Source organism: Odontomachus brunneus, unplaced genomic scaffold (assembly GCF_010583005.1).
Source record: "Odontomachus brunneus isolate Ranch 3 - 2012 unplaced genomic scaffold, Obru_v1 Obru_scaffold_005, whole genome shotgun sequence".
NCBI classification, from domain to species: Eukaryota; Metazoa; Arthropoda; class Insecta; order Hymenoptera; family Formicidae; genus Odontomachus; species Odontomachus brunneus.
The window spans coordinates 3,433,751-3,446,308 of NW_022639455.1; the positions used below are offsets into that span (position 1 = coordinate 3,433,751).

General features: G+C 45.4%; 2 protein-coding genes and 1 long non-coding RNA gene across 4 annotated transcripts in view; 2 read left to right on the forward strand and 1 right to left on the reverse strand.

Annotated features, from left to right (window-relative positions):
* Positions 1–755: 755 nt before the first annotated feature.
* On the reverse strand, positions 756–9,574 carry LOC116849547. 2 transcript variants are annotated; one of them, XM_032826804.1, is made up of 16 exons: positions 9,177–9,574; positions 8,808–9,088; positions 7,469–7,606; positions 6,991–7,187; positions 6,763–6,904; positions 6,426–6,522; positions 6,051–6,245; positions 5,509–5,661; positions 5,041–5,308; positions 4,597–4,881; positions 4,307–4,514; positions 3,949–4,136; positions 3,565–3,857; positions 2,776–3,015; positions 1,884–2,066; positions 756–939 (listed from the first exon to the last, which is right to left on the reverse strand). In XM_032826804.1, the coding sequence occupies exons 3-16, from the start codon at positions 7,597–7,599 to the stop codon at positions 781–783; spliced, it is 2,739 nt and encodes a 912-aa protein (XP_032682695.1). In that variant the 5' UTR covers positions 7,600–7,606; positions 8,808–9,088; positions 9,177–9,574; the 3' UTR covers positions 756–780. The 2 variants fall into 2 exon arrangements, with proteins under 2 accessions (XP_032682695.1, XP_032682704.1); XM_032826813.1 differs by lacking the exon at positions 2,776–3,015 and having other exon boundaries at positions 9,177–9,570.
* On the forward strand, positions 1,956–4,720 carry LOC116849558. The gene is made up of 4 exons (XR_004379158.1): positions 1,956–2,076; positions 2,272–3,872; positions 4,325–4,482; positions 4,574–4,720. It is a non-coding gene; the product is annotated as an uncharacterized LOC116849558 (long non-coding RNA).
* A 263-nt stretch (positions 9,575–9,837) lies between the features above and the next one.
* LOC116848181 overlaps positions 9,838–12,558 on the forward strand; it is a 3,324-nt gene continuing 603 nt past the window's right edge. Inside the window, exons 1-2 of the mRNA XM_032824012.1 lie at positions 9,838–11,191; positions 11,582–11,740. Coding sequence (XP_032679903.1) covers positions 11,153–11,191; positions 11,582–11,740 — 198 coding nt within the window. The 5' untranslated portion in view covers positions 9,838–11,152. The remainder of the gene's footprint in view (positions 11,192–11,581; positions 11,741–12,558) is intronic.

Below are 12,558 nucleotides of genomic sequence, written 5' to 3' on the forward strand. Positions count from 1 at the left end.
TATATATATATATATATATATATATATATATATATATATATATATATAAATATTTATTGTACAAAATATAGTTTAGTATATTGTGCCTCGTTAATTATTGCATGTAACTGTGTCCAGTTACTCATTTCGTATATGAAGTAAAATCAGAATTGACCTCTCGTACACATCGACTAGACCGTTAGCGCGCGAAGCCATAAAGCGCTTCCCACACTCTCTTATGACGATGTGACATTAAACGACAACTGAACTTCCAATATTATACGGTTTTCGCCGCCCATCACTTCTCGGAGGAACGCAACGAGAGCGATTCTAGGCGTGCGAGCCGCATCGACAGACAAACACTTCTACATTTACAGACTAGAAAATATCGCAGCGACACTACGTCTCTCTATTTGATATATTGCCTTGTACAATGAATTGTGCGAGTTTGCCTGATATCATTTTGATATGCTAGACGAGTAACAGTATAAACAGAAGGAGAATGAAAACGGAGAGAAAAAGAGAGCAGTTCTCTCTGCTTCTACAAGAAATCAAGGCTCGCTAAAGACTCGATATCTGTAGTGAGTAATCATTTAAACTCGTTATAATACGTTTCATCTAAAGCTACGAATTAGAATAGTTCTCTCGACTTTGCGTCGCTACAGTTAAATACCCGTTTTGTTTTTGTGTTTCTCCCCACGGAGGGGATACTGATATTTATATATATTATTAGGTTCGCAATAGGCCGTCCTCGATCATGGTAGCCAGCACGTCCACCAGAACGGACAGCATCGTGTCGGGCTAAGGACTCGGCTTGTCCATACCGATTATCTCTTCGAAGAGACTGTTTTTGCCCTCGACCCGCTCCTCGATCGCCTGCACGGCGAACCTGAGAGTCGCAGCTGCCAAATCGCCCACCGACCATCGTCTGTCCATCAGCACTCTGCTCACAGTGTCCAACTAGAATATCAGCATAAATTACTGAACGCTCCTTCATGCTGTTGAAATTTCAAACAGTGAATGTATCATGTATCAATAGTATAATATTCATATGATAAAGTACTTGAATTATTATTTCATACAAGATCTAAATTGATGAAAAACCCAGAAGATGCGCTTACCGCCCGTTTAATTTTAGCGCATTGGTGAATATTTTAAAAAAACTTTACCATAGTAATAATAATTATATAAAAGTAATATATAGTAATATGTATAGTAATAGTAATTACGTAAATACTTACTGAGTATTGTACGTAATAGGTAACTACAATACTATTAGAAATAATCATACGCCTACATACAGTAAACACAGTATACGCCAACTGACAGTAACAGTACATCCAATACACACACAACAACATACACACATCATAATTTCTCTCTCAACAATATAACTATTATATACAATATATGTTACATTGCACTTACGTTATTGAATGAGTAATTAATGTAATGTGATGATGTAATGTTATTCTGTAAGTTGGTGCTTACTGAAAATACCCGGTAAACAAAAAATATTTTAGATCAATATCTTGAAATGTTATGAAATGTTTTGCGTATCTCTTGAATGCATTCTTACTTAATATTTTATAAATATTTCAGAAATATTGCCAGATAATATGGTCTCTTTGAATATTGTAAGAATGTTTTACAAATATTGAAGTTATTCGCAATAATGCTGATACAACATTGAAAACTACATATCAGGAAATATTATATATTATTGAATATCGTTGCAACGTTCTGTCGATGAGTTTTTGCTTACTGGGTAGTTTCTTTTAATAATTATTACAGTTTTTGAGAGGAGATTATTGTCAGATTCACGATTATCCGTCGAATACTTGAATCCTTGATGCTGATTCGAGGATAACGAGCGATAAATTACTGTTAACATTATTTCTCACCTTAGACAGTCTGGCATTACCCGAAGTGTAGTAAATTAATCTGGGCGCGCCCGCCAGTGAAGATGCGAGCCATTGAATGACCAGTTTCAGCTGCGGATCACCCTTCAATCTAGTCCCGCATCCCCAGTTACCGGTAGCTACTGGTAGCAATCCTCCGCCCTGAGGACTGTTCTCGCGCGGCAACTACGCACAGGTAATGCAATCCGTTGTGAGTGATTTTCTCGCCTTTGTGTCGCTAAGTTTTCTCCCTGATACAGAGAACACTGCGGTTAGTAAAAACGGCGGAGATTGGAATTGTCGCTAACGATGCAATTATCGAACGGCATATTAAAGTCGACAGAGATGCGCGCGATATAGGAGAAGCTGAACGTTGTTATTTTTGTTTTAGTTTCGCATGGACTCCCGCGTATTCGTCGCAACCACGAAGAGAGGACGACTTCCAGTGGCGTTCCAGTGCGGCGGTTATATTGAGAAGAACGAAGAAGCTAGAAATATGAGTGCGGAGAGAAAATTGGATAGATTGAGAGACAAACAGATATATTCGTTTATAAATATGATTAGTCGCGAGGATCTTGAAACATGTCAGATGAAAGAGAGCTCTGCTCGTCCGGCATGCATCGAGTCGAAGAAAGGAGGAAAGAGTCACGGAGAGACTCGCGAAACAATTCTCAAGTCTCGACGAGCACGTTCACATTCGAGAGACGGAGGCATTTCAGGAAACATTTCGGACACGGTGCACTTCCAATTTTTTCCCTCTCTCTCTCTCTCTCTCTCTCTCTCTTCTCCCCAATCTCTCAAACACAGACGATTCAACAGAGAAAGAAGAGAACAGGAAAACACAGTCACCGCCTCATGCGATTACACGCGATATACGGGTCAAGTCCAGAATCACCTCGGCACCGGCCGGAACGCATTTTGCGCTCGCCGTTCGGCTCGAGGCGCCGACGGGGCTCGATGCCTTCGCCGCCGGCGTGCAGGACAGGTATACGGTGGTCTGATCATCAACCAACGTTTGGAACACTTCCGACGTGAACGTAACGGCCCAAAGTTTCCTACGTTGGGAGTCCTTCGCCTCTCTTACCATCTCGCACGAGGCGTCCTCGTAGCGATCTACACCTTCCGATTCAGACACCTGTATAGCATATCGTCTTGCCTATAGTCGAAATTCAGAATCTCGGCATTTCGTTCGCCGAATAGTCCGCGTTAGATTAGTCTTGCTTTGACGCGAATCAACTCGTGGACTGTCTCTCATTCCACCTTAATGTGCGCTACGAGGCATTCAAGGACTGTCGTACGTTCTCACGGTTATGAGCGTTTGTGATCTTTAATCAGCGAGTAAAGTGTAAGTAAACATGACAAACTTGCTTATCTAGTTCTTCTTTGGCTCCAGAAAAGGACACTAATTTAAAACAAAAAAGAAAGTACCACTCGCTCATCATCATATTTCGTCGCTTTCTATCATATTTCAAAAGATATACATTTAATTACAGTTTATTACTAAGCAATTAGATGCATCAGTAACCCTCTTCAGGTTCAGTTTGCCGATGTCTTTTTCCAGAGCCAGAAGATTAACCGTTGAGCAAATCGTTTCGCAAAATATATTGGATCTCCTTTTAATTCAGCCATTCTGTTGCAGGCACGCCGTAAGCTGATGTTTCCATAAGAATCTACTGTGCCTTACTGATTGCTGCCTTCGGTTCTTTTGACGAGCGAGCTCCAAGCTGAGGCTCCTCACGGCCAACGCCAGTTTGTGCCGTTGGTTCACGTCGTTCGAGTCGATAAATGGCTGAGGCTCTCCTTCCTGGACCGGCACACCGGCGAACGACTCGCTCAGAGCGCGCTTCAGAAGCGAACCGGCGAATCTCACCACCGCCCGATCCCTCGCATCTAGCTCCCGGCTCTCGTCCGCCACTATCGGGTCTTCCAGCCACTTGGACAGCTGTTCGTAGACTTCTTCCAGCTCAGAACAGAAATCTGCAAGATTTGTCCGTAAGTTCCTCTATCACAACTGATTCCTCGTCGCTTGTTTGTTCGTTCTTTTGAGAAATTTCACTCGAATACTCGCCGGAATTGTACTCGGTGCTAAAACTGTATTTGCTGCTCGCACTTGTGTCTTTCCGTTGAAACATAGGCCCTTGACTCTGTCGAAATCGGCCGAGCCACTTCTGCTCGGCCTCCAGGGATTCCTTCAAGAACTCTTCATCCACTGTCTCGTCGCGAAGGACGAAACCTCTCGAGCCCCCTCTTTTTACCCTATAAATATATTAAACCCAATGCATGTAACAGGGTGTATTATAAAATTATCTAATGTACGTAGTTAAAGAATACGATCATTTGCTTCACATTCGAATATCACCGGACATTGCAAGAAATTAACGCATATCCTTTCATCCCTTGGCTTGGCAGCTACTCTATGAACTCACTTGATATCCTGATCGCAGACGTGGCTGCCGCTGACACTGATGCCAACAGCATAACTGCTCTCTCCGGACGAGGTGTTGGAAGAAGTTGCGCCGGTCGCCGTGCTCTCCCGCTTTAAGGCGTCCTTCAGTCGCTGCGCGAAGGTTCCCCGTCTCTCAGGCGTGTCCAGTTGTGCGCTGTAACGTTTCGTCAATTTGTACTCCTCCTCCCCTGAAAAATGTTCACTCCGTAAGAAAACTCCTCTTCTAATCGTTCCACTTTGTTTCTAGTGTAAAACACGCGTGTGCCGCACCGGGTTCCTCGTCGATGGTCTCTTTGGCACTGTGGAAGCTGTCAGTGCTCTGGCTGTTGCAGCTGCTGTAGACCGACATCTGGCCGAGGGATTTGCGCGTCACCGGCAGTACCTCGCCGCTCGAGCCAAGCACGATGAAGCGGTTCCTGCGGCCGTTCGTGCAGCTCGCGTCCTTGCACACCTTGTGCGGGCTCGGCGGTCTCATCGATTTACCGTTAGGCCTGCTGCGTACTTCCTGCGTTGCGTCGTCTAATTTGTTGCAGTCGTCGCGTGGGGGTTGTTTATCTGCTTACCGGAAGTGAAAGAAGGAAACAAAGAAAGAGAGAGAAAGAAAGGAAGGGGAAGAAAGAGAAAAACAGAAAAAGGAGGTAATATTACAGAGGAGCGAGTGAAATATAATTTAAGTGAATTACGCGAGTCGCCTTCTTCCGCGTTAGTCCCCACCTGTCTTCAAATTACCGTAGACCTTATCCTCGCCCTCCGTTTCCGGCGGGGTGCTGCTGAAGCTTTCGCCGATCGGCGACAGTCTGCGCGAGCCTAGGCCGATCTCCGTCTCAGAGTCCGTTTTGATGGGATCCGTGGGACTGCTGGGCACATATCGCTGGCGGAAACCCAGCAGCGACTTGTTCATCTCGCGCAGAATGTTATCCTCCTCGAACTGCGTCAGCGGTAGTCGCGAGTAGTCCTCGGGGTCTATGCAGCAGACCGTTACCTGCGCTCGGGAAACTGTACGATTGTTCACCTCGCTTTCCAAGCATGTCGCGAACGGATCGCGAACGCGGAACGACTTCTTCGCGCGTGCGCGCGTTCACTCGCTCACTCACTCAGTCAGTTACTCATTCATTCACTCACTCAGTCAGTTACTCATTCATTCACTCACTCACTCAGTCAGTTACTCATTCATTCACTCACCACGTTCGGCTTTGGCATGCCTTCGAAGATCGCCTTATGTCGCGGATCGTTTATCCTCGACATGTGCCTGACACCTTCGATTATCAGTACTTCGTTGTCTTCTAAGGCCTCGACGGATAGTATCGCTGCGAGCATCTCGGGATGCGTCGCCACCTAAAAAAGATTATTTTTTATCTATTTCTTTTCATATATGTATATAATTTTACTTTTTATTTATGCAAGTAGGAAAGAATGCTTTCGCGAAACTTTCGTATTTTCGGGATAGAAAAAAATAGTATGAAAGAATTTCTCAAAGAAGGAAAAAAGCACGTAATCGGACAATCGAATTTAATTTTAGGTTTTTCAAAGACGAATAGAGAACATTAGGACAGACGATTCACGAAGTCATATCGTAACTCTGCATTAATTATCGTAAATAATTAAATGCTACTAATCTCAATATGATGTCGTAAGCAGATCGCGCGAGCCGCGAGGTAATTATCTCTTTTATTTTTTCGACCTGTACACGTTGACGCGTTTAACTGTTTATAATTTATGCTTACATGTACAGTCTCTTGCGTGACATCCCCATCGAGCACTCCGCCACCGATTCTAGCGTTCGCGAAGCAAACATGCAGCACCTTCGACTCCGTCTCCATCCTATCCAACCGACCTTCATGGCGTATAGTCAACGGACACAGAGGTACGTTGCTTTCCAGCCAGTCCTCGATAGTTAACCACTGTTTAGACGTCATCACCTGCGAATTGCAGGGATTAAAATATTGTTGTCTCGATCAAAACTACTTTTCGTAATATCGAAATTTTCAAATCATTACGAAGTAACGCGCGACTGCTTGACGAAGATATAAAAATATTTCGGAACGGAGGTTATTAGAAGTTAACTTTTTAAACTTAACTAATTACCACAAGGAAAGTACCTGTCTGGATATTACTAGGCGGCCGTCGAGTGCATGCTCCGTCTCGAGATAATTGTAGTAATGAAAGATACTTTTGAGCTTAGCTTTCTGTGCGTTTCTGGAAAAAGAGAAAATACGAAAATTTAAACATCGAGTAACAATAATATGACATCAATGTCATAATTTCTCAATCAATAATTAACTGTTACGTACAACATGTGTTATGTCATATTTATATCGTTGAGTGGGTAATTATAACATAGACGTAATGTTACTTATGCTTATTGCGTTATTGCTTTTTTCTTGGAGTCGTTTGGTAGACTCTTCCAAGGATTCTGTCCGGTCGACAGTTACTCACTTATGAAGATGTCTGAAGAAGTTCGTGAAGTTGAAGTCGCGCAACGTGGGATGTGTCTTAGTGGTTCTCTTCGGATATGTCGAGAAAAATGCGTTTGCGATCAAGGAAGAGACGAAGGCGTAACTGTACTCGACGCTATCACCTGCGCGAAACAAACAGACTCTCGAGTACACGTTGACCGCACAATTCCCCAAGGGACTTCGCCGGGAGATTTCGCGGTAGCCGTACCTTGTTGCTGGAGGCTAAAGTGTAAACCTTGCGGCGGCTTGGTAGATCTCAGAGCCTTCGCCCTCTCCACCATCCGCGGTATTGTCTTCGTGAACACCTGCTCCCTCTCCGCGAGGTCAAGGTCTTTATCTAGGAAGGTCGCCAATTCGGCGAACAAGTTGGGGTCTTGCACGTCTTCCTCGGGGTCGAGGCTTATGCTGAACAAAGCCAAACGTTTCTTTTTCAGACACGAAAGTAATCGTGCCGACTTGTCTTTATCTCGAAGAGTTAACTCACAATTCTCTCTACTTGTAATTTAAAATAAAATAAGGCCTGTAAGAGCCAAGCACAGGGTGAGTGTAAACGCAAACATTTTTATTTAGAACACAATGCTTAAAAAATTTTTTTGCATACATTCATCTTGTGCTAACGTCCTATACAGTAAACACCAAAGACAAACGCGTGTGCCGCGGGGATAGATGATGCGAGTGTAACGTACTTGCACATGTCATGCAGTCGCTGCATCGCGTCTATCAGTTCCTCAGACTTCCCAGCCGCGGCGGCTTTGTCCAGCTGCTTCACAACAGCCGGCCACCAGGGCAGGTCGCACGGTAACATCACGAGAGCCATCGTGAATCTGCGAAGCAAAGGTACGGAGGTCTTTTGTCAGAAAATTCAAGCAACGATCGGACTTACTCATCAGTTTGTGCTGCGTCGACATATCGAACGGGTTTCTCCCCGGCACCGGCGGAGTTGTCTAGAATATCCGGTATAACAAGCGATTTTTTATTCAACCTGAATGAACCGAAGTGCTTTGAAAGCTCGCTAATCGATTTGAATTTATAGTTAGCGTGATATGTCAAAGATATGCGTGATGGACGCGCCGAAGTGGCGCGATCGTAAAATAAATCCTACCGTAGGAGCCTAATCATCCCTCCCCTGCCCATAAATCGTAGGTCACGGTGCACTCGCGTACTACATGATACAATCGAAACTCACTCGTCGATCATTACTTCGCAATCTGTTGATTGCTGGAATCATGATGATTGATAGAATTGAAATCGACACCTTATTCGTCACATTAACAATTACTATCTTTAGATTAAATTGCAATCTATTAATTGTTGGAATCTTGATTGGATCGAAATCAACACCTTATTCATCACATTAACAATTATCTTTGGATTACATCAATAATTATTGTTTTTGGATAATAATAGTTGATGCAAACAATATTATTATTGCGATATTATTATATTGAATCTGTTAGTAATTTAAAAGTTTCCAATTTTCGAGTACAGATTCAATACAGATTGTTCAATCCCGGATGATTAGACCTTAATTACTAAAATTCACAATGCTTGATTTTAGGTCGTCGACTTTTGGACTTATTTTGGATCTTTACTCAAGACCATAAGTTTCGGAGTTCGAGTACTCAAATCTCGACACTGAATTCTACTTGGAACTCTGACATGGTCTGATAGATTGTTCATAGTACCAGAGACCAGCGAATCTCGTTTCGTTGGGCTTTTTGCGACCTAATGGTGAGACTTTCACTTCTGCCGAGAATCAAACATCATTCATTCGTATTCCCTCTTGGGGAAACACTGTCTGTACACGCAGGCGCAGGCCGGAGGGTTGGCTGGTTAGTAACCTCGTCGCACACGAGGCGAATATAATTAGTCACTCTTTAAGAGCCGGGGAGGGAATTCACCGGTCTGACCGTGAACGGCACGACGAATGCGAGACGACGATGAAAGCGACAGCGGCGGAGAAGAACACGAAGCGGCTGGATCAACCTCGCGGATCTCCAGCACGCTCACAGTTTACATAATCACCTCTCTCCTCCTTTGTCTTCCGCGACCTCGTCGGATCAGCTGACGCCTGAACGGAGTCACGTCTTGCGCTCCGTCGCGACGACGCCGCGCACGATCACCGGCGACGATCCCAGCAGCCGGATCCTCTCAAGACGCCGGCACATAGTCGAGAGCCGACGAAGCTCGCGCTCCTGGACCACTGGCACCCTAAGAACTACCCCGAGGATCCTCGAACTCGGCCGCCGCTCGCTCCCGAGGACTCGGGAACGTCGTCACTTTCTCCTACGCGACGGCGACGAGCCCTTAAACGAATTCAGCGACACTGAGACTCCACCGCCACCGTAACTCCTCGACTTCCCGATCGCGGAGGTTGCTGTCGAACTTCTCTACCTCTTCCTGACGATCCCCCGATGTCTCTCTCCGGCTCGCTCGTCGTCCACCGTCTGCCGCGGCGCATTTACGCGATCTCCGAGAGTCCAGAGGCCGAGTTCCAGGTTCTCCCGGGGGAGAGCAACCCCGAAGAGTCGGTAGGCCGAGTGTACGGCACGCTTCTCGCGTGCTTCGCGTCACCCTTCGCGTCGTGCCTCTCGCCGGCTCGATTGATCGTCCGGAGCGCGGCCGGTTCGGAGCGGAAGGGTCGCGCGAGGAGTAGCCAGCCGTTTACTACTACCGGCCGCGAGACTACTATCCATTACTACTGCCGCGCCGCTTGCCGTCCGTAACCACTGTCGCCCACCCACCTATCCACCCACTCTCGCCCCTTCGGCGGCCGCGAACTCTTCCCCTCGCGCACCCTGGCCCGTCCTGACTTTGTCCGCGAACGCGCGCGCGAGAACGGCGGCTGGCGTTGCACCTGCTATTTATAGAGCGCGGCGCCGGCGCCCTGCCAAACCCTATATAGCAACTGATATGGTGTGTAAGTCAAAAACCAAATGACCGAGCCACCCTGGTCAGACCGCCGGGGAAACGCACAGACGGAGAAGGCCGCGCGCCGACGATGACGACACGGGTTGGCCTTTGTTTTCTCCAAGCATTCGCGGCTTCAAGCGTGCGCGAACCGTCCAAGTCGCTTTTGCCCCGCTTCCCTCGTCCTACGATGCGCGTAAACTATTTTAGAATCTCCAATCTTCCTGGCTCGTCCAAAGCACGGATATGATACTATTCGAGAAATCGCGTTTTCTCTCGGCTGTAGACTCAAAAGTCACCTGTGCAATCAATCAACGCGTATTTCGATTCTTCATACTCCTCCTGTCTAGATATTTTGGCCTTCCGTATTGGAATCCCGAATTGTCTCTCGAGAAAACGCGATACGTCATAGGATGCGGTCAATTAACTTTCCGAAATAAACACTCGCGAGGTCAACTGGGGCACACTCAAGACTCACGTGTGATCAGTATAATGATTTATTATAAAAATTGTTACAAAAGCGATTGTATGACGAATATATCTACAAGGTAGACTTTATTTAGTCCAAGACGATGAATTGATCAGTTTGATTAATCGAGAAATATGTCATGTATACAGGATGCCCCAGAAACTAGCTTGAAGACGACTCGAAGGGTCCAAGCCAGGAGGTCTTCAGGCCCGATGAAACATCGGTGTAGACGAGAGCTACTGTACCGATAGTAGGTCGCAGCGACTTGATAGACTCGATCAAGTACTCAAGATAAGGATAAATAGGAGACACTCGTTGTTTCATCTCATCGAGTACTGCGGCGGCGGGACGCTTGGGCGATTTGGAAAGCGGTGTAGGAGCGACCGCGGCTTCCATTAGCCAGGGATCAATCTTCAGTAATGACGTATACGACCCGTTGACTTGGCGAGAAAAGCCAGTAACACGATACTAAACTCACAGTGGCAAGTCGCTGGCAGCTCGCCACTCGCAACCTTGTGCCAGATTTACTTCAACGTTTACTCATAACTATTTATACACGTCGTACGTTTGTATTAACTTTTAACGCCGATTCTCTCGGCGAGTCGGTCAGCTGGTGGTAACATTGTATTCTGGTGTCTTGACAAAAATCGAGATATTGGGTGCAATGTTGCTGTGCGATGTTCACGTGGGGCCCATTGCGATCTCGTGCGAATCCCGCCTTTTCTTCCTCGACAATCGCAGTATCGCGTTGCAACGTGTCGTTCTCGTGTCGCAATGCATTTTCCTCATGACAGTTGACGCCAGGCATTGTTCCGACGTGGTATCGCTACAAAGGCGGGCAAATTAGAGCGTTTCGACACGAGCCGAGAGAGTGGGCTGCGCTTTTGGTTCGGTGCGTCCGCCTGCGCGGAGATATCAACGCCCGATCGAGAGAGATCTTTCGCGAAATCGCGTAGATAGGAATTGAAATCTCCGCGAACGCGCGAGCGTTATGGATCCCCGCGATGTGGCACGTCGCATCGTGTTCAAGGTAGACGAAGGTGTCAAACGAGTAATTCAGTAAGCGAAAGAATAAGTCCTCTCCCAAGATTCATACTGCCGTGATCGTTAGCAAAACATCGTTAAAAGCGCAGGTCGGTTTAAATTTGTTTGTCTGGTACTCCATGAATAGTAATTAAAATAATTTTATAGTAAAACGTTAAACATGCATTAGCAATTTTGAATAAAATATATAATAATTTCGTCATAAATCTGTATGGTTCGAGATTACAAAAGTATTGTTGTAATTCTTAATACGATATTTTCTCTATACGTATTTGGAAATTGTCTCCTTATATCAGTAAAATAATTATCATAGTTTATTATGATTATTCTTAGAAAATTAATTTCCGTTAAAGAAATGTTCATTTTTTGTTTACAGCGCGAGTGGGGCAACTGCGAAAATCGGCTGGACGAGGAAAAGATGAATTATCGACGAATTTGTGCGATCATTAGCTTGACTCGCACGGAAGCGAGCTCGGTTCGACAAAGGTCATTCGAGCCGCGACACGTCGATCCACTGTCGGTTACGGATAAACGGGTATTACGAATTAATATGCCGTTACGCTGCACGTTATTATGGTCGCGCTGCTAAGGAGACTCTCCTCCGATTAGAGTAGCCCTGACGTCATAGTTGCGCGCCAGCTAAGGCATGAAATGTGCAAGGCAAACACCGACGTTCATTAACGTAACCGCGTTCGCCAGGTGCGGACGCCTGTTTCTATGCAACACGACGATTATGGTTCCGACAGGTGCCACCACCTTGCGGAACGATTCGCTCTCGCTCCCGCTGCCTAGGATACAGGGAAGTATCACGCAAGACCTACGACTCCACGACACGTCAGTCGCGACAGTTGGTCGCGTCAGTCTAAGCTGGTTCAGGTCTGTCGAGGAAAGAAAATTGTGTGAAACTCAACGAACGCACTAAGACTCGTCCGTTTGTACAATTTAATCGGAATCAACTGGTCAATGTTCGCGTCTTTTGCAGTTAACGCCTTTCACGAGAATAATTAACGACTTATTATGCGCCATTGGATCGCATATCCATCTGCGTCGCTCGCTATTATTCCAGTTGCAAATGAGGACAGCCAATAAGAGTCGACACAAAATGCAAATTGCGAAACTTACTCAAACATGAACCCAGATAGTAGAAACTTTTAAGAGACGTCTTTTCAAGATTTCTAAGACGCCGATTCAGAAGCTTCTGCTACCTGGGAAATAACAAATGGAGCATCAAACAAAATCCTCTAAGGACTATCAAAACCTCAATAAGAAAAAGAATAAGATTAATTAATGATTCTTCATTTTATATATATATATATATATATATATATATATATATATATATATATATATATA

What these genes read in the sequence shown, in the direction of transcription:
- LOC116849547 (XM_032826804.1), bottom strand. Translation starts at nt 7,599, where the DNA reads ATGGCTCTCGTGATGTTACCGTGCGACCTGCCCTGGTGGCCGGCTGTT. An exon ending in CTTTAGCCTCCAGCAACAAG is followed by an intron (nt 6,905 to 6,990) that starts GTACGGCTACCG and finishes TGTTTCGCGCAG; the next exon opens with GTGATAGCGTCGAGTACAGT. An exon ending in CTACGGTAATTTGAAGACAG is followed by an intron (nt 4,882 to 5,040) that starts GTGGGGACTAAC and finishes TCCGGTAAGCAG; the next exon opens with ATAAACAACCCCCACGCGAC.